This window comes from Accipiter gentilis, chromosome 24 (genome assembly GCF_929443795.1).
Source record: "Accipiter gentilis chromosome 24, bAccGen1.1, whole genome shotgun sequence".
NCBI lineage: Eukaryota > Metazoa > Chordata > Aves > Accipitriformes > Accipitridae > Astur > Astur gentilis.
The window spans coordinates 7,851,354-7,876,887 of NC_064903.1; the positions used below are offsets into that span (position 1 = coordinate 7,851,354).

At 41.4% G+C, this 25,534-nt stretch overlaps 2 protein-coding genes across 4 annotated transcripts in view; one reads left to right on the top strand and one right to left on the bottom strand.

Annotated features, from left to right (window-relative positions):
* Positions 1–7,654: 7,654 nt before the first annotated feature.
* The window catches only part of ZBTB33 (zinc finger and BTB domain containing 33), a 74,172-nt gene continuing 56,292 nt past the window's right edge, over positions 7,655–25,534 (bottom strand). The window contains exon 3 of the transcript XR_007509504.1: positions 7,655–7,669. The gene's annotated coding sequence lies outside the window, so the exon portion shown is untranslated. The remainder of the gene's footprint in view (positions 7,670–25,534) is intronic.
* Positions 9,399–25,294, top strand: LAMP2 (lysosomal associated membrane protein 2). 3 transcript variants are annotated; one of them, XM_049828077.1, is made up of 9 exons: positions 9,399–9,571; positions 10,753–10,871; positions 11,396–11,609; positions 12,256–12,417; positions 13,205–13,422; positions 13,958–14,077; positions 14,355–14,433; positions 15,269–15,436; positions 22,838–25,294. In XM_049828077.1, the coding sequence occupies exons 1-9, from the start codon at positions 9,421–9,423 to the stop codon at positions 22,978–22,980; spliced, it is 1,374 nt and encodes a 457-aa protein (XP_049684034.1). In that variant the 5' UTR covers positions 9,399–9,420; the 3' UTR covers positions 22,981–25,294. The 3 variants fall into 3 exon arrangements, with proteins under 3 accessions (XP_049684034.1, XP_049684035.1, XP_049684036.1); XM_049828078.1 differs by lacking the exon at positions 22,838–25,294 and adding an exon at positions 16,690–22,526 and having other exon boundaries at positions 9,400–9,571; XM_049828079.1 differs by lacking the exon at positions 9,399–9,571 and adding an exon at positions 10,063–10,114.

Here is a 25,534-nt window from a genome sequence, read left to right on the forward strand (position 1 = left end):
TTACTCAAAGTTCTGTATGTTGGGCTTACTAATGTTTGTGGCTTTAAATTCTTTAGCTTGTGCTTTGATAGCAAAATACTTGTTTGCTACTTAAATATAATAATAAGTAGTTCCTTCTTCATTCAGTCATTAAAATCCCTTCAGTTTTCTAAGTGGCTTCCATTCCTGAATTATTTTTTTTTTTACTAAGTCTTCAACAAGGTTATTGGAGGGGAAGGAAATCAGCATCCTCGCAAACTCTGAATTGGGATTAGAATGTGTAGAAGTGCCAGAAATGATACAAGGTACCAAAGGTGGTGGCTTGTTGCTGGTAGAGGAGGCTACTCTCCTGCTGTACGATTATTCCTTGTCTCCCAGTACAGTTAATAATTTTTTAAATGGCTCTGGTACAATTATTGAAGTACAAAGGACAGGGCCAGACAGGGAACTTGCTCCTGTTATTGATGATGGCTGAGTGGGCCATTTCTTAATTTTTCTTCAGCTGTTTGGACTGCTGGACTAAATCTGAGCAGAATTTGTCAGGAGTATCTTTAGCCTGGCCTTTCCTGGTGCCGGTGCTCTGAGGACTTGGTGGAGTGGGGAGGCAGAGTGTTTTGATTTTACTTTCTGAGCTCTGGAGGGGTGGTTTGGAAACACGGATAGCTGTAGCAAAGCAAGTGCTGATCCTCCAAACTGCTCTCTGTTGAAGGCTTGCATATGCTGCAGGCAGGCTGACCTTGCAGAGTGCTGCTGTAATAGCAAAACATTCCTAGTGCATGGTGGTTTTAAATAGGTATGGTAAATGTCTTTTTCTAATAGTGCTCAGGTGCTTCCTTTCTCTTACAGCTTGGAGGCATCTAAATGCATGGGATGGTTTTTCCACTAAGAATTTCTCCTTAAAGAGAATATTTTGTACTTCCTACGTTCTCCACAATCCTACAGAATGTTGATGTTTAAAAAAAAAAATCCTACAGAAGCAGACTGGTATTTGGAAATAGAAGATCAATCTACTCAGAGAAAAATACCAGAGAGCAGTAAATACTTTTAATTTCTGTTACTGTATGAAGTGCAATATATGTTACTGTACTTTCTCCTGATTTCCAGAGAAACTGGTGCCAAATCAAATTTAAGATGGTAGCTTTGGATTTACCTCCCCTCCACCCCCTTAAAGAGGCAAGGGCTTGTGGACATACTGTGGTATTTACAAAATCAACACCTCAAAACTTGAGGGGTTGAAAGATATTGGACTTTATGCAGAGGGTATCTTGTAAAATACGGAGTTAACTGCAAAGAGGAGTAATGGATGTTGAACCACCTATAATGGAGCAGGCTGTTCTGGTTAAGTAACTGTTTCCTGATAAAAGGTCATCTTTAAAATGACCCTTACAATTTCCCTTGCTGGTGCTTATGGGACATAAGCATTAGGATATAAACAAAATAACTTTGAAAGTTAATTTTTTGAAATCACTAAGATATTGCAGCACTGTCGATAAACCCCTTTCTTTAAGCTTAGGAAAAGTAGTTCACATCCAGCAAATACTAAATTTTTATTGATTGTTACAGATTTGCGCACGCCAGCCACTGTAACAGGGTCTGAACCTAGGATCCTGCTGAGAATGCCAAGTCCAAGTGAAGGTTTCCAATTAGTCTTGTATTAGCTCTTTGGTTACAGCTTGAGCTGGGTACCTCTGGAGAGGGACCCCCACCCCAATTCACACCTCCCAGTTATACCCCTACCACCCATCACCTGATCCCTAAGTCCAATCACTTAATTCTGGTCGGTGGTCTCTTGATTTCTTACTGGTTTTCACTGTTGCTGGGCTGGCCGCCTTCTGAAGTTACCTCATTCTCCTGGAATGGTCTCCTTGGTCCTCATCTTCTTCATTCCGCTCGTATCCACTGAGTTCTTTGTTAGCAGCATTAGTTTTATCAAAAGTTGACGCTTGATCAGCTCTCACAGCCTAAGGCTTCAACGACTTTAGCTGCTAATGCTGAGCCACTAGTGCTAAACAAGACTACTCACAGAGAAGAATAGTTTATCAAATTTCTTCTGTAATATTGATGATAGTTCTTTAGCTTACTCCTTAAAACAATCAGTTGTCAGCTTGAAACACCTGTATTTTAGAGCTGGAGGCAAATGGGGATGTCGCTAGGTACTTGTGTTAAAATACCTAAGTAATCTTAACTTGCTTTTGCTACAAAATCTTCTCTTTTCAAAAAGTGTATGTCTAGAGGTTCTGCTCCATCTAATGATATTTTCAGTAATAAGGAAGTTGCAGTAACCACTTTTCCAGTAGATCCAATGTTTAGATGCTTTATGCAATTAAGGCATGCAGAGGGTCAGGCATCAGACTCTGATAATGTCCAGGCCACTGCAGGGCTCAAGGGTTGCAGCACGCCTTTGCAAAGCTTAATCACCATGACTTTGCAAATAAAGAGGGGCTAGTATGCAAGTAAATTGCATCTAAGGTTATATGGAATGGATTTATTTTTACCATTTGGAGTGGTAAATAGTTTTAATAGAGTGTGAAATATCAGTGCTAGATTACTAGCAAGATGTTCACTTAGTATGTAGCTTTTTTCCCCTCCCAGACCAAACCTCATATGGAATTACCACAATGCATGTTCTGGTTTACCCTTGTGTAGTCTCTGAAGCTTGAAGTAAAGCTGAGAACAATTTGTTACCATGGTCAAAAACATACCTTTTTCAAAAGCAGTCCCTTAACTATATCAAGAAAATCTTTCAACTGGTGCTAGCTGGAGGCTCAAAGCAAGGCTGCCCTACTAATTTTCACTAAAGGCTGGGCAAGACACCGTGCAGACCAAGTTCTGCCAGGTGCGTGCTGGGAAGGTGGTACAGCATTCAGGCATGAGATGGGAACAAAGATTTCAAAATACAGCCTCTGCGGAGGTGAGCTGGAGCTTCTCACCGTGCAGGTAAAGCTTGCTTGTTGGCTGCGGCCAGGGCTCGCTCCTCTGGAGAACTGGTTCTGCAACCAAAGGGCTGCGAATCTGCCGCTTGCAGAACTGGCACCCTCTGCATATCCCTTCAGTTTCCGCCTTTTTATTCCTACGGCAGCAGCTGCTGCTTCAAATCCTAGTTCCAAAAGCACGAAGCAGACATGCAACCTCAACCTGGAGAGAGATCGGTCCCCAGAAGAGTTTTGTTGCTCAGGTCAATGCAGTGAACAGGCATTAGCTCAGGGTTGGCCAGACCTGGTTTCCTACCTCTGTCAGAGCTGGAAACTGTAAACTAATTACATTTATCATTATTACATATATCACCTGCCCTGATGTTCTCTCTGTAAAAGGGATCTAATGTTATTCTAGGTCACAAAGGGATCCTGTAGCACTGAAGTCCCGCAGTTCAAATATCCCAATATGAAAATGACTGTATAATACTAGTCTCCCTTCCAGCCTTGTATTTTTGATACAGCTTCCTTTCCTGCTGAAATTTTTCAGAACAAGTTACAGTCAACACATCTTTCGTAAGAGCTGGAAGTGGGAGGTGCCTCATGTGCAGAGCCAGTCATTTTCACAAAATAATTTCTGCCCTGAAGCTGACAGATATATCTCTAGCAAGTTAGCAATGTATGTTGATAAAAACACAAAATTGAGAGTATTGACATTTTTCTACTTCGCTGTTACAAGCCGAAAGAATATGTTGAGTTGTCAGTCAAACAATTTTTTTTCACATTAAACAGATCGACGCCTGGAAGTAGTTTGGCATGACTCACAAAATGCATAAATCTCATCTGCTGCCACATGTTAACCCAGCTGCTGAGTGCTCCAGTACACATCCAGCAGCAGCTGGAAATGCTTCTGAGCACAAGAGGGGGTACCCCACACCAATGCCCCCACCTCGCCCTGCATCCCGCAGCACTGGGGATGCTGGCAGTGGGACAGCAAAGGAGCACCGGCTGTGCCAGCACCATGCCGAAGCCCAGCTCCTGCCACGCTTTCACCTCCCCAGGCAGCCAGCGTATATAAACCAAGCTGCATGTGTATGAGTTAATGTTTGTGTAACAGGCTTGTGACGAAACACCGCTGCCTCTGCCTCGGCTTCTTCCTGCGAAGCTGGGAATGTGTTTTTCCAGCTGTGCCACAACACGAAATCGCAGAGTGGTTTTGCAGGAAGTTTTGCAGCGGCCTCCTGCAACCTGCTCTCTGATCTCTTCACCTCCCCACCAGGTTTCTTTTTTTGGCATTTCACGTGATTGCCCCGGTCTTGACTCAGCAGTTTCCTGCAGCAGCATTTAATGGTTTGGTTTCCTACCACCACCTCCTCCAGAAACCCGACAGCTCAGAAACACTGCCATCTGCTCGGAGCAAGAGCGAACCACAGCTTTCGCTTAGATAATTCGTTTTAGATAATAAGCCATTTTTTTCAGAGCTGGCACAGCAGAGCTCTCGGGAGTCATCCCTTTTCTACCAGTGGGCAGGCCAGCATACGCAGCTGAAGCGCTGCAGATGGCACGCTGTGCTGGACAAAGCACGGTCTTCATCGTGGTGGCCGGATCACAGCAAATCCTTATTCCCCAGGCTACAGACTGGGGCTGCACGAGAAGGAAAACTTCGGTGAATAGCTGTAACGCTCACAGTTGTTGGCACAGCCCCAAGAGGGTCCCTCTGGTTCGTCCCCCTCTGCTAAGTGAATCTGTGACCTCTCTGGCCAGCATTAATCTCTTCCTCTTTCCATCCCTCCCATGTGAAATGGTACCAAATCCTTCCTCTGCCTCCTGGAAAGGAGTAATCGGTTCTGCCATAATCTTGTCCCTGGTTTCCAGGTACAGAAAATGCCCTGTTGTTTAAAGAGACATCTAAAAGAATGAATAAAAGACATTAGAATAAAGTAGTGATTACTGCATGTCCTAGGTATTATCTCGTTCTTCTTTTATCACAGTCTGTGTCTTCTGCACCAGAGATCAGAAACATTAAGCTACTCAGTGCTTCATTAAACACTGGACACTTAGCTTCTGACCACACACATCCGTCAATTTTTGCAAGTCCCAGGGTTAAGAAAAGTTTGATTACAGATATAATATCTAACCAGCTGAAACTGCTAGAGGATTCGCAAAGGATTAAGCATACGCTGGACATCAGGAATATGATGTGAATGAAAGTCACAGAACAGGTTATACATTTGAAATTGGGCATGAATTTATATTCCTTTATGAACCAAAGCTTTAAAAAGAAATCATAAGGTTTTGCATATTTGTTCTCAGTACACGTCAATACCGTCTTAAAATTACTGACATCAGACTAAGGATAACATGCAGTAAAAATGTAATGCCATGCAGAAGCATTACAGTCCTCATTTTCACATCCAGCAATAAACATAAGGAATGTCTTAGAAAACCAGGATCAGCTTGCCATCCATCAGTGGCTCCCAAAATCATGCCAAATGCAAAACCATTTCTCTCTAATAAGCAAAAGGGTAAGGTGTTTTCTCTGCATCATGGTAACAATCATTCACACTCCTATCATTAAAGGAAAACACCTGATTGTATGAATTTGGTCTTTTGCATAAATTTTACCATTCTTTAAGACTGCCACAATCAACAAAGAAATTACTCATGATAAATAAGATGCAGTGGAAGTCTCTTACAGGCTGAATCCTACGAGTGCTGAATATAATAGCTTTCCATGGAATTTAAGAGGAATCGGACAACATCTGACCCTAACCACTAAATTTTTTTTCTAAGGAAAGCTGGAGGATTTGTTAAACGAGAGAGGAATGGAGTTTCATTTTGCTCCCTCCAGAGCTATAAACAGGAGACAGGCTTTGGGAACTGCCCAAAAATTTTCTATTTAGGGAGAATAGTGCCAAAACCAAGCTTCTGTCAGTTGCCTGGGCAAGAGGAGACTATCACTGTGCTAATGCAAAAGTACATTGTTTTTAACAAGCTTTTAACACATTCAGATGGCTGGAGCACGTAGGCTTTGCTGGGCAAACTTCATCCCGTACATGAATGCAAGGTGCACGTACTAACTCCCTGCAGGTGAATTTGATCCTTTGGTCTCCCCAAGGACTCCACGCAAGGGCAGAAAACCCTTTGGGCAGCTTTCGTGGCCACCTCATCGTTTCCCACATTGTCAGTAGGGTCAGCCTTGACGTACACACACCACAGGCGCATCAGTCTCTCCTTGTGATATTCAGTGACAATCAAAATAAACCACAAGTTCACAGTCTCTGAATTCATACAACTTCATCCTTCTATTAAGCTACTCCTACAGCCAGTTTGGCATTGACTTAACCGAAAGCAGGATTAGTCCATACATGGTGTTTCCACAGCTCCAAGGGAGGAACTGTCCTCTCATTTATCTTGACTGATACAGTGTCTTGGTTTTCATTGGGATAGACTTAATTTTCTTCCTAGCAGCTGGTATAGTGTTATGTTTTGGGTTCAGTATGAGAAGAATGTTGATAACACACTGATGTTTTCAGTTGCTGCTAAGTAGTGTTTATGCTAGGTCAGGGATTTATCAGCTTCTCATGCCCAGGCAGTAAGAAGGCTGGAGGGGCACAAGAAGTTGGGAGGGGACACAGCCAGGACAGCTTGACGCCAACTGACCAAAGGGGTATTCCATACCGTGTGACACCATGTCCAGTATATGAACTGGGGGGAGTTGGCCTGGGGGTGGATCGCTGCTCAGACACTAACTGGGCATCGGTTGGCGAGTGGTGAGCAATTGCCTTGTGCATCACTTGTTTTGTATATTCCAATCCTTTTATTATTATTATTCTCATTTTATTATTGTTATTATCATTATTATTTTCTTCCTTTCCGTTCTTATCTCAACCCACAAGTTTTACTTTTTTCCCCAATTCTCTCCTCCATCCCCCTGCGTGGGGCGGGGGGGTGAATGAGCAGCTGCATGGTGCTTAGTTCGTGACTGGGGTTAAACCATGACATACACAAAGCAAGAAGTAAACCTCTGAATAAAAAGTGCACCTGCTAAGATCACGGTAAAATGATGTAATACCACACAGTGCCCACAGAAGGCAGTTATATGGCAGGGACGGAGATACAGGGAGGGCAAAGCAACCAGGTGCAAACAAAGAGAGAGATTAATCTGTGTTCTGCTATTAATGATGATATTTCTGGTGCAAAACAATATATTTTTCATTATGCTAAATTATATAAACCATACGGTTCTTTTAATCCCACACCAGTTGCTACTTTTATTCTGTGTTATTAAACAGAAACAGATTTGCTGGTTATGATAGCTACCATTTGATTTCAAGCTTCACTAAATTGGCATAAAGGACACAATCAGTCTTCCTTTTATGTCTGCAGAACATCTAGTCATTTTACAGTCTATATCCTATGTGCAAGCAAGAGATCAAAATATTCAGGACTCTTCACTCAGAACAAGGGGGGTGTTGGAACATACTGGTGTTTATACATAAAGCCACAGGTCCTGAAGTAAATGTTCCAGCTGATACAAAAGGTGACATTCTACCACACAAACTGCCTGGAACATACCCATCATTTTCTTCTCCTCCAATTAATTAAAGCCTAATTCAATGTCTCTCTCCTAATAGTCAAATCTTCTTAATGTAATTGCTCCTAACTCCCCAGGAGATCACTTTTTAAAAACAGGACTTTGTACTAAAACAGCGAGGCCTGCAGAAATGTAAAAGCCCCAGCAGCAGGACTCTCCCTAGCCACTGAAATGCCCCATTCTTTGCAGTGGAGCTGAGAAAGACAAAAGACTTGCTGCTTCCAGAATTCATTATTTCGTCTGTGCTGCTGTTACTGGACGCTGCCCCACAGCCTACAGCAAGTGCTGGCTCAGTTATTAAATATAAATTTTATTTCTTTGGGTAAGTTTTCAGTAAATTAAGCCCAAAGGCTGAAGAAAAAAAATCATCCTTTCTAAGTATTTTGGAATGACATGTATTTTGATATTCACATGCAACGATGCTTAGACAGATGCATATGCAGGTATGTAGTATGTATTCTAAGTTGGTTCTAGGTGCTGTTATTAAGCACAAAAAGAAATGCAAAGAAGCGGTGAACGCGTTTGACCACGCAAGCATTTGTGTGTGGAACCCCCATTTGTACGATGCGCTGGTTTCAGTGGTGGTCCTGACTTTGGAAAAGTATGGTATTGCAAGTATACAACTGAGAGTATTTAACTGACATTTAATCATATATTCCATTATTTCAACTTCCTCAAGACTTCATAACTGCTTTCTTATTGACACCATCTTCAATCCCACTGTCTCATTATATCAGGTCAATGTGTTTTATTGTCTTCCTCAAGCGCTTTCATTTTCTTCCCCCCCATGACTGGGCATGTCTCTTAGCATCCGATTGTTCAAAATACTATTTGCGGTTCTCCCACAGCATCAGAAACAGCAATACGTTATTCCAGGAGGGCCCTTCCTTGCTGAGGCTAGAGCTCCTGCCTCCTCAGGCAGCTGAGCATCTGCCTGCCATTTTCCTTGCTGTCTCCCAGCCTCAATCTCTTTTCCCCATCTCCCCTTTCTTTGCCAAGCCAGCCTTTCCCCCTCCACCCCCCCAATCAATACTCTCCAGGCTGCGACCCAACGTCCATCACATTTTATACGTCCTTCCAGTCTCAGATCCACCAGGTTTCCCATCCACTCCTGTCTTCTCCCCAGCTCCAGCCCACTGGCTCTTTCCTCCCTCATTCGCACCAGGCAGCTCCTTTCTCCCACCTTCTTTCTGCCCCATGTTTTGCATTCCAGCACCAGCCAAAACGCAGCAAAGCGTCCCGGTTCTCGGTGCTGGTGCCATTCCCCCTCCCTGCTTCACGGAGGCCATGACTGGAAAGGTTTCTTCCCAGTCACGGCGGAGGCACAGGCCCCCCCGAGAGGCCGAGACCATCCCCGGTCGGCCCAGGGCGACGCGGGACGACGGACAACGACGACAGTCGTGTCAGCCGGGAGGGACACCGGCAGAACACCTCAGGCCGCCATTTTGCCAGGACAGGCCTGCCCACCCCCTGACCCCGCGCCGTCACCCCCTGCAGTGCTCTGCCGCTCCTGCACCACCCACTTGAATACTTAGGTCAGTTTAGCCCATTTCTCCCCCTTTTTATTTATGGTGAGCACGGAGAATATCTTCATTCTTTATTTTTGGCAGTGAAAGGCTCTGTATTACACTTCTTTTAACGCATACCTCTGCTCGGCTTTCTCTTCTCAACCTACAGCGGCCCCAGTGGAGGCAGCGAAGGCTGCCGAGGGCCAAGGCAAGCCGCCGGTAACCCTGCAGTGCCCGCACAGGTCAGGGGCAGGCGGACGCCGCCGCTCCCCCGCCAGGCCCCGCTGGGCCTGCGGAGCCCCACCGAACCACCGCCCGCCCGAGGCGGTACGCGGCGAGCGTCCTGTCCGCGAGCCATCGAATCGAGCACCGGCGCGGCGATTGGCGGCGCGCGGCCGGCGCCGCCCCTCCCCTCACATGACCGATGGCGAGGTTTTTATCGGGCCCGCTCGCCTCGGCCGCTCGCCACTCGCTGCTTCTCGGCGCCCCTGCGCCCGCCGCCGGCGGCATGGAGCCGCGCGCCTCCTGCCTCCCCTTCCTCCTCCTCCTCCTTCTCCTCCTCCTCGGTACCTCCGGTGAGCGGGGCGGCGGCCGTCCCCACGCCCGCGGGTGGGCGCTGGGCCTACGGGCGGAGGCGGCGGGGGGGGGGGGGAGGAGGAGGCGGTGGTGGCAGGTGTCTCCGCGGGCTCCCCTCCCCCCTTCCCTCCCCCGCGCACGTGACGCGGCGTCGGGCAACGGTCGGGCGCGCGCGGGGCCGGGGCCGCCTCAGCCCGCCGGCGGCGGCGGCAGCGGGTTCCCCCGAAGCAGAGGCGGCGCCGAGCTGATGCCTCCCTCCCCCCCCCCCCCCGCCGCCGCCGCCCTGTCACCCGCAGGAGGGGAGCGGGGGGGGGGGGGCTGTGAGGCGCGTCGCGCTGGCCTAGCGGGACCCCGTTACCGGTGGTGCTGACGGGATGGCCGCGTCGGGCCCGGGGGGGGGGGTGTGTGGGGTGGGGTGGAGAGACGGTCCGGTCCGGTCCGGCGCCTTTCCCAGGGACGGGTGGGAGCCGGGAGGGTGGTGCGTGTGTTTCAGTGAGGGGCCCGGCCGTCGGGGTGGTCTCCCGGAGTTGGGCTTCCAGGAGGTGGGTGAGCTGGGGCGGGGGGGGGGGGGTGGATCGCGTCAGGCCTCCTCAGTAGAGGCCGGGCAGAGCCGTGGGGGCCAGCGGTCACAGCGGCGGCAGCCAAACTGGTCGGGGTGGGGAACGCCTCTGCGGAGATTCACTGGGTTAACAATCCGACAACTATAAAAAGTTGCCTAAAAACGTAAAGGGACTTCAACGTCCCTGCCTTGTGAGCCAGAAATGGCAGAAATGCGATGCAGGCACCCCGATCTCATCTCTCAGAGGTCAGCTTGAGTCATATCACTGATGAAACAGATAAGGGGAAGACCCTGGTCTGCAAGCTGTACGTTCTTTAAGTGCTGTGTTCGTGCACTTGAGTTTACTCTGTTTGTCACCCGAAAGCTAACGCTCATTTAGATTATTAGCCTTTGTCAGGTAAAAGGACTATAAATTCTCCCAATTTTTTATCTAGTTTTAATAACTTCACAATGTTCTTCCTAGTTTTAATACTTTTTGCAAATCTAGCTACTCTTTCAGTGGCTGGCAAATTGAATCCAGTCCTGAAATAATTTACTACTTTGTAATGAGCTGTCCTCTTAAGTGGCTCTAGAAAATGAAGTAAAAGCAATGTCTTAATAGCTAATAATCATATGTTATAGGCTTTTTCCAGTCCTATGCAGTGGAAGTAGACGTAAAGGATGCCTCTAATGCTACGTGCCTGTATGCGAAATGGATGATGAGATTCTTGATAAAATATGAAACAAACACTAGCGATTACGTAAGTATTTGGAGGTAACTTTTGTTGAGAGCTGTGTTTTTGTCTGGGGTAAGAGTTTAAGTGTACTCTTTTACCTAGGATGTTTGGGTTTTTACTTTTTTTGTTGTTGTTAAGTCAGTTGTTAAGACTATTCCTAAATATTCATTTTAAAACAAAGGAGAAGTTCTCAATAATACAAATAACTGAAAGTGCCCCATTGCACTTACTTAAATGGCACACTGGTCACGCTTGATGGTTTTTGTGTATTGGTGTAGTAATGTTCTTAGCCCAAATAGTAAATGTAAATTGCAGCTCAGCACAGTCAAGATTTACAGCTAAGTTAGATTTGTACTTTTGCACTTGAATCTGATATGGCTCCTTTCTAATTCAGATGTCAGGGAGCCTTTTTCATAATTTTGTAGAATAACCTAAAATAATCTCGCTAACCTTGTGCAAGGTTCCGTCTAACTCAAGCAGGTTTATAATGTTGTCATGGGGAAGAACTGCTATTTGTGAAAACATTTAAAATTACCATTCTCTTCTAGAAAAACACAACGTTGCATTTGTCATCCAGTGTGACACACAATGGAAGCGTCTGTGGCAATGACACACAAGCTGCGCTTCTGGCAGTACAGTTTGGAGAAGGTCACTCTTGGAGCATTAACTTTACAAAAACTAATGAAACTTACCAGGGGGACTTCATCACTTTTACCTACAACACCAATGATACTTCTGTATTTCCTGATGCTAAAAGAAAAGGTAAAGTTCAGTGCAGAATCCTAATTGCAAAACAATCTCTGCCACCAGTGTCAGATCTCCTGTACCTGACCTTTGTTGGCTTTTTCAAAGTTAGAAGGACTAGTAATGTACCTAATGAGTTCTATGCCATATACTCCCTAACTATTGTTCGTCATACCTGCCTACTGGATAAGAATACAGACTGGTTAGCTTCACAGAGCATATAATTCTTTTAAGCAGAGCAGAAGGGGAAGATTAACTATTTGAATGGCCTTGATCAGTGAGGTGCTGCTAGTAGACAGCAGGCATACAGAAGATTAATTTTACTGTGCCCTACTTGACCTTCCACCTAGCAAAGCAATACAGTGTTAGGCATTCTGTGTACTAATACCTACTAGTAATAGGATTTTTTTTTTTCCTTAAATAAAAACTTAAGTAAAAGGGTTCACCTTTCTAATGGCTTGTATAGTTCTGGAAGCTTGGTTATTTCTCCACATTACTTAGCACTTCAGGTCAGGACACATAGGTAAAACATTCAAGAGAGGTTAGGAATGTCAAACTTAATTATTTCTTACTCTTTGTCTTATGGAATTACATAAAACATAATGCTACCTATAAATGTTCTTGTAGTTCATGAGGCCTTAAAAATATTTGTGCTTATTTCTAGGACCAATTACTATTGTTGTAAAGGATATTATGCATCCAGTTCAACTGAATAACGTCTTCGTCTGTCATAATACTGACTTTGTTGAAGCAGAGAACGTAACGCAGATTTTCTGGAATGTTACTGTGCAGGCTTTTGTTCAGAATGGCACAATCAGTAAAAAAGGTGAGCATTTCAATTTGTGAATGAGCTTTTTTTTGTATTGCACCTCAGTGCAGGGAGCAAAGTCCCATAATAAAAAAAATCCACCAGTTCTAAGATGTGCTGTGTTGAATAATACTCATGTAAATATCCTTTAGTATGTCTTTCTTTGTTCCTGGAAAATAGATTAGTAGAACAGATTTAGCAGTAGATAGTCGTGTAGATTGTTCCCGTGCCAAGGTGGTAGTCTAATAAATTGTGTATTCCAGTAATTGGCGTATTAAAAATACGCACTCCAGAACTACTGTTGCTGGCTGAGATCATTTGAGCTTCAAGTTTTTAAAAAGACTGCCTTCCATTTTCAGTAGTAGCCTCTGCTTTTTCATTTAAATAGTTCAGGGCCTGTTGTCTCATCTCGTATCTCAACTACTCAAAATGAGATGAGCACATCGCCCTGCTACATAGGGTTGCTTACTTTGTCTACAGCGAATACATACCACACTTCTGTAACCACTTAGCTGTCTTTGTCCCTGTGTTTCACTTCTGTGTGTCAGAGGTAAGTAGTACTGCATATGCTACATGGATTTAAAACTGTGGGCCTCACGGAATTTCTGAGAATAAATGGTAGCTATAAATTGTTTGAAATACTGTGCCATAGTGCTGAGTGTGAGACTTCTGACTTGGTGCTAAGCAGACTCCTAGTGAGCCTAGATTTCAACAGAGAAATTGGTATCTGTATTGAACTGACCTCCGAGTCATAAGACTTTAATAAAATTTCAGCACTGAAATGGTGGTTAAAATTTCTTTTCAGAGTCTAGATGTCGTGCTGACACGCCTACTTCTGCACCTACTGTTCCGCCTACTATTGCCAATGTAACTACTGCATCTACCACCACTTTATCACCTGCTCCGACCACTGCTCCCAAACCTGTGGAGAATCCAGACACAGGAAACTATTCTCTCAAAAGTGGAAACAAAACTTGTCTTCTGGCTACTGTGGGGCTGCAGCTGAATGTTTCCCGCGACAAGGTGCTTCTCTTCTATTTTGGAAGAGTAGAAAGGTTGCTGTAGTTATTTGGTAGGAAATGTGAGTGCAGGCTATTTGCTTTGTACTCTGTTGGCTGTCCAGAACTGCTTCTAAGTATTGTACGTAGCACCTCTCTGACATCAGAATAGTTTTGTAGCATAACATCTAGCTTCAAAACCTTACGTGGATTCAGGGCAACTTGTTACTAGGAGTACCTCTAACATTATTAAAAGCCTGGAACTTTCCTAGCTTTTAAAGCTGTTGGTCCCTGCAGATAGTGTCTTTCCCCACAGAGGGAGCCAAAGCTAACCTGTTGTATTAGGTCAACAAAATAAGGCTTCACTGGGCAATTTGTTTGCGTCAGTATTACCAGCATGTAAACTTAACTCAGGTAGCCTTGGTTCGGTAGTAGCCAGGCTCAATCTTCCTGCTGTCATCTTCATGACAAGCTCTTCTAGCCTAAGACTGCTACTGAATGAAACAATGGATTCCGAATGGCAGCTGAATGTCTTCGATGTGATTCTGTCTGTATTTCAGCCTCTTCTGATCAACATCAATCCAAAGACAACTAGCGCAGATGGTACATGTGGTAACACAACAGCTACTCTGAAACTGAATGACGGAAATAGCACATTGATCAGTTTCACATTTGTTGTTGTAAGTAACTTCTTTCATTTTAAACTAAGTTGCCACTTTAACAGTATTGCATGATGATCCTTCATAGTAAAATCCTTCTGTCACTTGCTGGTGGTAGGCTGTTCCCACATAGGAAGTGGAACTGGCTAGATGACTGCCGCAAGACAAATGGAGAATTGGGTTAAAATTACAGAAAATGTAAGACTGTGGTAAATGTGTTAGCCTTTGTAAAGCATGTGTTATTAAAGTTAAAAATGCGGAATTGCACACTGACAGTTGGTTCTTGCTTCTTAAACAGAAAAATACAAGTGCAAGTGTACAAAAATTTTATCTGAAAGAGGTGAATGTTACACTGCTCAACCGTCTGAATGGTTCTGGTAAGAAATAGTATCTGCTTTTAAAGCAAGTGTAAGCTTTTATTCAATGCCTGTATTAATCAAATAATTGTGACTTTTTCAGTGCTGGTCATGCTTACTGTTACTTCCTACTTTAAGTCTTTAAGTTGGTAGGAGCAAAAGTAATAAGCAGAAATGGCTATAAGAGGTACTTTAAACAGCAGTGGGGGATCATTCTCTTTTCGTGAAACTTCTGCTAATGGAGTCTCTTACTTTGTGATAAATGTGTTTAAATTAAGAGGGCTTCTTTAACTGTTTTCAGTAACAGTTTTTTGAGGTGTGAAATGACAGTTGTACCAACTGAAGTTTTTTGTTTTTCTGAAACCAGCTGTTGTCTTCTTTGATTGAAGATGTTGCTGTATCTTCCAACCACTTCTACTTAATTCTCACTGGGAAAAGAGATCAGTCCTTCAAAACCAAAAGCATGCTTTTTTCAAAATCAAAAGTATGTTTGTTGGGGTTTTTTTGAAGTTGCTTGTCACAGCTACTGCAGTTAAAAGGGCATTAAAGCTAAAATGCTCACAACTCTGCAATGTTGGGATGAGTGGAGGTACAAGGAAAGCCTAACGTCATGTCTGGATGGAGGATAGGTTACTGCTAAGTACTCAAATAACTTCAGTGCCTGACTATTGGTTAAGCAGGTCAATCATGCTTCAGACTACCCTGTTTTTTGGAGTAGTCAGTGTTGAAAACTTGGCCTATCTAGATTCAGCTCCTTAGTCTTATGACTGTATTGGCAACTCTCTTGCATTTAAAGTGGGCATACAAATTCCTGTCTTTTTTTTTTTTTTTTTTTTTCCCCCTCCCCTTTGTTTAGTCATTTCAAATGCAGATAACAACAATTTCAGCAAGTGGGATGCTTACCTTGGTAGTTCTTATATGTGCCGAAAAGAGCAAACTCTTGAGATTAATGAAGATTTTCAAGTACATACTTTTAATCTATGGATTCAGCCATTCCTTGTGAAGGCAAATAAGTTCTCTACAGGTAAGAGGGGGTTTTTTTTGTTAATTCTTGCAATGCTTGCAAAATTCTTACCAGCTAAAAAGCACCAGTGTTCGGCACAAGCGCTTTATTTTTGAAGCTCTTGTTCCATTGTTTTTTGTTGGGGGGGGTGTTGGTTTTTTGGTTTTGTTTTGTGGTTTTTTTCACACGAAGTGAAGAGAAGTTATGAGACTGACATTCAAGTTCAAGGAAAGCTTTGTTCTCACTTAAAAAAATGTCTGCTGGGTATGTTGGTACTCCTTCACAAAACTTGAAGAAGCTAGAGACACTGAAGACGGACTTAAGTGTTGCCTTGCAGAATAGGTTAGAAGTTATCTGACATCATCTTGACATACAGCTTGTTGTAGCTCAAATATATAAGAAAATGGGACAAAACTTTAGTAGAAGTGGACTTCGGTGATACCGTTAGGTGTTTCATTTCTTTTTACCTGTCAGTCTAAGGTATAGGAGTGTTGGGGAAAAAATGAACTGACAGAACTTCTTTCAGAAGCAATCTTGGAATATCCAGACCTAAAGAAAGATCCTAAAATGTTTTACTGCATTATCCTGGTCTTGTCTGGGGAAAACTGGAATGGCTTAAATGACTTCGATCTTTAGTGTAACCTGGTCTTTGTACTTAATGATAATACTTGCAGCACAGTCTTATTAGACTAGACTAATCTGTAGACAAATAGATTGGGTACGGATTTTTGAACTTTTTTTTTGGCAGAGGTAAGTTAACTCCCCAAATGTATGCAGGGTAAACAGTATTTATCATAATACCTTCTAAAGTGTTACGGTCCCATTTCACTCTAGTTCAAGCTGCAGATAGCTTCTTCTAATTATAGTTATTTCATTTCTCTGTAACACGTATCCATTCTGGATAGGTTCTTGATACCAAATCTAGGTCACTTTATTCTTAATGAGTAAAAGCACCAGACTTGCCTTAAGAATGAAATAAGCCTGGTTCTGTCTTAAAAGTAGAAGAATGGCTTGTCTAGTACAGATCCTGTGCACATGAGAACTTGTACATTGTTAATGTACTATAGTTTATCAAACATTCCAAGTGATTATAATGCTTACTATAAGCTAGATATACCCATGAGACCTCTTCAGTTCTTTCTCTCTTAGTTTAAAGTTGTAATAATACTTCACTTTTTTTTAACACCATATTAAGGAACACAGATTTTTATACCACACTTGGCAAGTATTCTGTCTTTATTTATTCCTTATTGCAACCTTTTTCTCATCTACAGCCCAGGAGTGTTCGCTGGATGATGACAGCATTCTAATCCCAATTGTAGTTGGTGCTGCACTTGCTGGCTTGATTGCCATTATAGTGGTTGCTTACATAATTGGCAGAAGAAAAAGCTATGCTGGATATCAAACTTTGTGAATCTAAATGTGATTCCTGTTCTGATTTCACTCTAAACAAAGCAAGTGCAAGTTCTGAAGTCCAAAAAAGACCCAAAACTTAAGAGTAATTACTAGCCACAGCTAATTGGAGTTCAGAAACAAAGAGGGAATGTTTCTCTCAGATGAAGCAGAACTACGTTTTTAGTTTTCCTGCTCTAAGAAGACGACGTGGGTTTCATAGCTGTTTTGAAGATGTCAAATACTGGAAGAATTGCTAGGCTAAGGATTTTATCTTGCAAAAACCCTGAAGTGTTGACGATTTATTTCTGCTTTTTACAAATTGTAGCCTGAAACAAGAACACATTCTAAACTGATGTGCATTGGGCAACTCCCAGAATAGCATAGAATTTGTACTTGCTTCTCCTCTGCGTTCCTTAGTTGTTGTCATAATTGTGGGTTAAGCTGGCAGCATTAGTCACTATGTTGACTCGTATAGTGTTTAACAAGGATTGTACAATGCCCAGTAACAACTTCGTTTTTCATAGAATTGAACTTTAGGCTGGTGATTAAGTGATCTTTTGAAATGGCAGCAGTAACTTACTTAGCTTTACCAGAACTTGAGTAGTTTACTCCTGCCTTGGTGTAGTTTCAGGAATCATTCCTATACCCTGGCTGTACAAACAAAATGAGTAACCTATACTTGCCAAATGGTGGATATATAGGAAGACTTCAGTGCTGTTTCCAAATGCATTAGAAAAAAATATATTACTGTTAGGCACTGAATTCTTCATCACTTATTATACCTTGGCAATCATCTAAAATACTCAACTGAGGCAGAGTTCTGCTAAATTAATGCAAGCATTTTGCTGGCATCAGTTTAAAGGGAATAACCTTTCTAAATATTCCAGAACTTTAAAGTGCACTTAACTTTATATCATACTCTGCACAGAACTGGTCTGTCTTGTTGCTTTGAATGACTATTGTTTAAAGATGCTTTCATTTAATGAGCCAGTATCTGCTGTTGCAGCTTGAGCTGTCTAAATCTTCATCTTGAATGGTTCTCTGCCAATCAAAATTCACATTATAACTGCCCGCCATTGGCATTCTGAATGTTTAATGTAGTTTGTGTTTGTTTGCTATGTAGCATTTATTAATGTTAAGAATGCAAAAGCCAAACAAGTCTGAGATGGGCCCACAACACCTGTTTTTCCTTGCTGTATGGAAAGGATTAACTAGCTTAAAAAAAATGCAGTGCAACTGGACTGTTCTTAAACTGCGGCTCTGTAGAGACTAACCCTTGCTGCACAACTTTTCTCTGGCCTACTTGTGCTGTAATACATAGTTTTTACTGCATGGGGGAAAAAAAAAAAGTCTTTTGGACTTTTAGGTAAGTGTGGCTTTTTTTGCATATGTCATAACATGAGCTGCCTAAACTAGTTATTTAATGAACATAAGGTTGTTTCCCTCTTTAGAATGAGTTTAACCTGCATCAAAGCTGGTGTAGTGTTTTATTAGTGTTTTCTAGGGTTGTAGAAATGTCTGTGGCATGTTTGTATACAAATCATAAAATACACTTCTTTCAGTAATATTTTTTTTTGTAAAAACGGTTTACTTTTGCCAAGGAAACAAGTATGGGTGGATAATGCTTACTAGAGCTTGTAGTCTACAGCTTGAATCTTGCATCAGTTACTGAAATTCATTTTAATGAAAGTGGAGAACTACTATAATTTTAATCCTGAAATAGGCTTCAAGACTTTCCATTTTAATTAAAAAAAAAAGTGGATCTAATGACTTTCATATTAATATATCCTCAAATGCAGAAGTTCATCTAGATTTTTAGCACTTTTGTGACTGATGTTCAGTGGCACCAGCTACACATGCATTTCTGTTAAGGAGTAGTTACCACACTGTATTGATCTGACTGTGTAAATTTTTTGGACTGTGCATGGTTTCCAAGTGACAGGATAGAAGATGAGTGCAAACTGTTCCCAAAATTCAACAATACTAGAACCATCTTTGCAAAAACCTGCAACTTAATCTTCATTTGCAAGTATGTTGGCTCAGAGATTAATGTACTCCCAGACTGACGTGCAGATAACTGGTTCAAAAAACATCTAAGTTTCACCTGGCTGCCTGATGTTATAAAACCACTAGTTTTCCTCTATGTATTGCTCCGTAGGGAACTGTCAACCTGTTCAACATGTGCTCTAAATAATAAAGATTGTTCTATTTCTTAAGGAAACTTGTTCACATTTTTTAACTGATTTGAAAACAGACATCTTGTACTGTCTTTATTTAAAGAAAATAAACTAAATGAGTAAGGTCAACTTCAATTAGTCTACATCCCAGATTCTGTTACATGGCTGGTGAAGATGCTCCTTGAAGCGTCCTCTGTTGTCTGTGTCTTAAAGCTTTGTTTTGCAGCACATGCTGATGTGTGCTTGGGTACACAGTCCACTAGCAGAAGACAATTGAGACACTACATCTGGTCACCATTAGAAATTTGCTTGTAAACTTTTTTGTCAATTATAGCTTCATCTAGACAAGATAGCTTTATGATTGATTTTGCTTGCCATCTTAAATTGGTGTATAGCTGTGAACAGTTTGGTTTCTTCTTGCAGTCCTGGAAAATAAAATCGGTCTCTGCATTCAGCAAAAGTGGGAAAGCATTAGGGAGCCATCTGGGAATTGGTTAGTAGTTTCATCTTCTATGGTAGAAGCTGTGTTGATTGTGTCTGTGCTGACAGTTCTTTGGGTAACACTACTACTCTATACTATTCTGCATCAAGAGAGACGCTAGCCTTCCCTTTATCATACCTCTTTCTGGCCTTGTCATATGACCACGGAGCTCACAAGATAAGAGGAAAAAGTGTGGTCTGATCCTTTACCCTTTCTTCTTGATTCTAGCCTGCACTGCTTACATAATGATTACATTAAAGCTACCTTCTTATCTGCTACACAAAGTCAAAATAATGTTAGCACCTTTCTGAAGTGCAAGCTGAAGTCAGCTGAAGCTTTTTGTACTGTGACTAAAAACAGAAGTATTTTGATAGGCTCTCGTTAAAGAGCTTAACGGGGTGTTCCTAAGGATGTAAATCAGTCAAAGTGAATTTAAACTACAGCGGGACTGCAGGCATCAAATTTCTGTCAAATTATCAGTACAAGTCAGTCTGCAAGAGTCTGCGACAAAATGGAACAAGCAGGAGTTACTGCTGTCCTGTAGTAAGTGTAAAGACGTTGGTTTTTTGGGTTTTTTTTTTTGTCAAAATGTTACTGGTTTTACTGTAATTCTATCTCCAGTATTGTCTCTCCTGGAGACTTGCAGTATCTAGACACTGGAAGACTGGATTCTGTGGTGTACAATAATGGTAAATCTACAGTAATACACAGATACGTGCTTGTCAAGGAAGTGTATGATGGACTGACGAGTCAGTTACGATGTTTGGTGAGGAAAACTATTGCTATCATATTTTGGGGACAGGGGGAGGTCAGGGTTTTGTGGATAACTGTCTGATGTCCTGTTGCAGAAAGGCATAAGACTTTTAAATAATTACAGGGAGATTAGTGTTAAATACTTCTATTTAAATGCAATTATTTTTCAAACGTGCCCTCTTTCTGTTCAGCTGAAGACTGCATCCCAGAGGTAGACAGCTTCATTGTACCTATAGCAGTAGGAGCAGCTTTGGGAGGATTAGTTGTCCTAGTACTTACTGACTTAATTTGTTGGTTACAAGAAACACTGTAATGCTGGATACGAGTAGTTTTAAAATGGGAAAGCTTAACTTTTTATTAATAAAAAAAAAATTAAAATCTGAACTCAAAAAGATGGCTTGCTTGCCAAGTCAGGCAAACAGTTTGTTAAAAACAAACCTGGTTAAGAAATGTTACAGGATGTATTGTCATGGTTTATGTTTGACCCTAACAACTTAAAATACGTTCTAGTTCATAATCAATCAGTGAATTAATTTCAGTTCTTCCAAAATACTACACTTTTAGTTTAAAAATATTGAAGACATGCAGTGGTATGTGACTAAAAATAGTTGTGTTCTGGTCTGTGGAAACGGCATTTAACTTGTGTGTGCTTGTGGATGTTGAATATTAATGTGTATAATCTGTCATAGACTGCGGTTTGTTTTGATTACTACTGACTGTGCCTTATATACATTTTACTAAATATTACAATTGTGCTCAAAGATACAAAGATTTCTGATCTTCTAGCTAAAAGATGCCATGCTAAAAGTATGCAAAAGAAGCTTTTCCAATGAACGCCTTTTTTTTTAAATTTTATTTTTAAATTTACTGCGGTGTTCTCTTGTATAGCATATACCAATAAAAACACATAAATTTGGGCTATCGGTTGCATCTCATGATCGGAATTAAAACAGAGGATACCTTTTATACTGGGGCTAAAAATGTTGGGGGCCAAAATTTCTGATTATTTTGAATGGAGACGCATTCAACCAAATATGTCGAAAAAGCTATTCTTCCTGGCCTGAATGTGGAGTCTGCTTGTCGTGCTGTACAGTTACCAGGTTCTGCATTTGAAGACACTTCTCTGAAGCTTGTAACCAATGTACAGTAACAATATATAGATAGATGTGTGCCAACAACAGTAGCAAACTGGAGAGAGGTAAAGCATGGAATGTTCCTGGTGTGAAACTTTAAACTCTTTTTATCCTGGAAATTCCTTGTAAAGGTGCCATAGTGTGATGTGTATTGCAGTGATCTCCTTCCTTTAAAGAAGAGAGAAAGGGAATTTCTGTAGCTGTTGGGCACCTTCCATCCTTAGCAAATTCATTTATGTTTAGTATTAATGACCCATTATCCAGCATGTAGTAGTTAAATTGTGTACGTTAATGTTCAATGAACAAAGATGACTAAACATCAAATGTGGTTCTCTTTTTAAGACGCTTGTCAGTAGTCAGAATATTTTGAAATAGCTCACTGCATAAGGTACATATTTCCTTCTTTTTTTTTTTCCTTCCCAAGTGTTGCTCTGCTTGGCAGTAGGTGCATTCAGATTGTCCGAGTTTAGTGTTTTCAGGTGCTGAACCTCCCTGTGTTGTTTTCTTTCCTCGTAGCCAAAGGCTTTGTGTAGCCTTTTGTGAAGGGGTGGTGGCAAGCGTCTACTGGACTGTAGTGAGCTAAATCAAGACAGTAAATTTCCCATGATTAAGGCTGATGCAGTTAGAGGTTCAAATGGTTTAAATATTCACTTAAAACAGTAGCTAACTTTTGATAAAGCACTGAATGCGTGCATGACACTTAACTCTGTTCTAATAGAAACTCAAGCAAAAAAGTTTTATAAGGAGCTCTGCTTTATTAAAAGCATGTAAGTCAAGCACCCTTGCAGTGTTGAAGCAGTACACAGACATCGTATGGTATCTTACTAAACATCTCATCTCGGCACCACGCAGGCGGAGCTCTGCTCTCTTTACAAACGGGAGGAATGCCAAGCCCTGCCTCCATGTCTAAGGTGTATCACTGAATTTGAATTCACTTCCCAGTGGTGTTTGCTCATCCCTGCATGAGTGTTTGTATCTGCAAGGAGTTCGTCGCATATCTTACAACCTGTATGTTAAAAACTACTGTAGCATTACAGCTGTGTCTTTTTTTTTTATTATTTTTTTTATTTCTCCTGTGTTGATTTCAGTAAGGTCTGCGTAGTTCTCAGCTGAAACTGATAACCCTTATCTTGTATTTGGACTGAAAATAAATAAAGTTAACCACCCAAAGAGAGAGTCTTTCAGTGTTTTCCATTCAGTGCTTTCAGCATATGTATCTCAGCTGTCGTCATTTTCAGTAAATGTACACATCAGAAGTACATTACCAATACAAATTATGTGTGTAGTATATATGTTTAAAGAAATCAGTCTTTCTATCAATTCTTTACTCAATACTGATTTGACTTTAGACGCATTATTGTATCTAATACAGTGTAAGTTCTCAAAAATGTCTGTTTGCTCCTTGTTTGCTTTGGTTTCTAATGCTCGATTTCCTTTACTAATTTATTCTCCCTTGCTTTTTTTGTTTTTCTTCTTTCTGCAGCCGAAGAATGCTTTGCTGATTCTGACCTGAACTTTCTTATTCCCATCGCAGTGGGAATGGTGCTTGGCTTCCTTATCATTCTTGTCTTTATATCTTACATCATTGGAAGAAGAAAAAGTCGTACTGGCTATCAGTCTGTATAATCTCTTAATTCCGTCTCTGTTGCTGCCTTTCCTGCCCTTCTTTTCCCAGCCTCCCTGATCTGCCTCTTTAAAAAGAAGAAAAACAAATTAATTCATAGTTTATTTTAAAAAAAATTTAAAAAACAATTCACGACAGAATAACGTGCCATGAGTCTGAAGATGAGTTGCAGAATTACTTGAAGCTATTGTACGATTTTAGAGAAAGTAAGTGTTCTGAGGACCGTAGAATTGAGTAGGGCTGATGCGTGTCCACATGAGAAATGTGATTATTTTGAGTAAAGAAGGCATCTATGAAACTTTATTTCTGTTCTTTATCTTTTTATACAAGAAAATTTCTAGTTGCATACAGCTTATCTCGGATAATGCTAAACCTAAAACCATAATTAAAGGTGTGAATGCTATGTCGAAAGGGACTGTATGTGCTATGGGAAAACGAATACCAAGCTCTTAACAGATTTCTACTGGGAACTTGGCATATGGCTGTTGTCTTTCTTCATTAGCAGCTTGTTCTTGTGAATCAGTCTGAATTTCCTATTCCTTCTGAATGTAAAGGTAGTACCTGATCTCACTAATAAACTAACATAATACGAGAAGAACATCTGATTCTTCTAGTAAATGAATTTGTTTAACATCAGTATGGAGAAGTTTGACTACTAATGTACGTTAAATAGCTTTGCGCTAGCGTGATGTCTTTAATGTCTTTTATTCACTAAGATAAGGTTCAGTCCTGGAGAACTTTCACAACTCGGAAAAGCCAACAGTCTGCTAAAGGAAATGCATCCTGTGCTGTTTTGTTTGACTTTTCCCTTTTGTTCTGCGCTCAATTACGAAATGAGGGCAGGAGGCTGGAATTTCACTGCCTGCAGTTTGTCTCAGCTTTGATTCTGTGCACGTAAAAGAAATTACACAATGTTTCAGCACGGGTCCATGTGAGGCTCAAGAGTATTTTGAGACCTCTCAAAGAGTTACTAAGAACACAGCTTGTTCAGAGATTCCTGCAGTTCCTTTGGACAGCTTTTGTGGGTTAACAGGGTCACTGAAAAGCTGTGATCTGGGAATGCAACTGAAGGTATAAAACTGGTCTGTTTTGGTAGGATTAAGCTGCTTTTAACCTCCTAATTATTGCTCTCCCAAACAACAGTTGAATAGTGTAAGAGCACAAAATTTCTAGTATGAGGAATGCTGATCACAAAGCTGAAGTGAATATATATAGTGAAGAAAGGGACTTCCAAAGGAATAAGAGCGTCTGCCTTGTTTGAAGATGCTTTCTTTGTTAATGCCATACCTTTTGCAGTTCTGTGTTCCATATCTAAACTGTACCAAAATAGAAGCTCGTCATTTGTGGTTGTATTCTGCTTCATTCCCATCAGGTTTATGTTGATGGGATGAAAGAAGCCTCTTGCTCTTTCAACCTCTTTGGTCCATCTTGGTAAAAACCTTTTGCAGCTAGTAAACCCTGATTTCCAACTGTGGGACAGCGCAAGAGCTGCCGGGTCTGCAGAGAGCTACTGACGGCACACAAAGTTTCTGTCTGATGTGGCAAGTGTTTACTAAAGCTTCTTTAACATTTAATCTCTTTGTGCACTGAGCCTGTATCTATGTTGTAGGGAGAGCACCTTCAATAATTCACATGCACAAAGGAGTCAACACTGATGTTTAAGAAACTCACAATAGCTATATATTCAGGAAAGGGAGATTTCTATAGAGTTTTGATGTTTGAGAAATACCTGTACATTCAATTATTCTTGTCCTCACTGTGACCAAAGATAAGCTTTACCTGAATCTGACAAAACTGATTTTTGTATTGCAAATAGGCTCTTGAACCAAGTTGTCTTTTTTTAAGAGCGTAATTTAATGCTGCTGAGTTGGACCATGGGCTTTGGTTTTGGTTGTCTTGGTCTTTTGTGTTGTACCTTTGCTCTCACAATACCTGATTTCCCTGCCAGAGTGGTAAACGGTGAATTATTTTGAGACTGGCAATTTCTGAATAACACCTGCTTGTCAGAGTGTGTTGCTTCTCTGCTGCCAGCAGATGGATTCAATCTATGGTTTCATGCTCAGATTGCAGATCCAAGTATTTTGCATCACTTTTGCTAGGTTATTTTAGTAAAATGTGGCAATTTCCTAGATGCACATACGTATATATTTGATATATACATATAAGCTATTATTTTGGGCTTCAACAGAAGTCAAAAATTCAGCCAGCACTTTAAGGTTTTGGTAGCATGAAGAGTGGTGTATACAATTCTCTAAATCTTGAAATGACTGTACAAATACGCTGAAAGCAGAATATGTGTATGGAAAATAAAGTTGACTATGGTGTTTATAAAGCTTTGTTTGTCAGTAGACACGCGTGCCACTTCCAAGAACTTTTCCAACGGGATTGTCGGCATGCCTGGATCTGAATGTCGGTGGGAAAACAAACTTTTGCTTCTAAGCTGTTCACACATTTACATCTGAATTAGTTGATCTTTCTTTGTTGATTAGATCCAAGCATGGGTCCAGCATCTGCTAAAGGACCAACTGCTTCATGAATCCTTCCAATAGGCAGGTA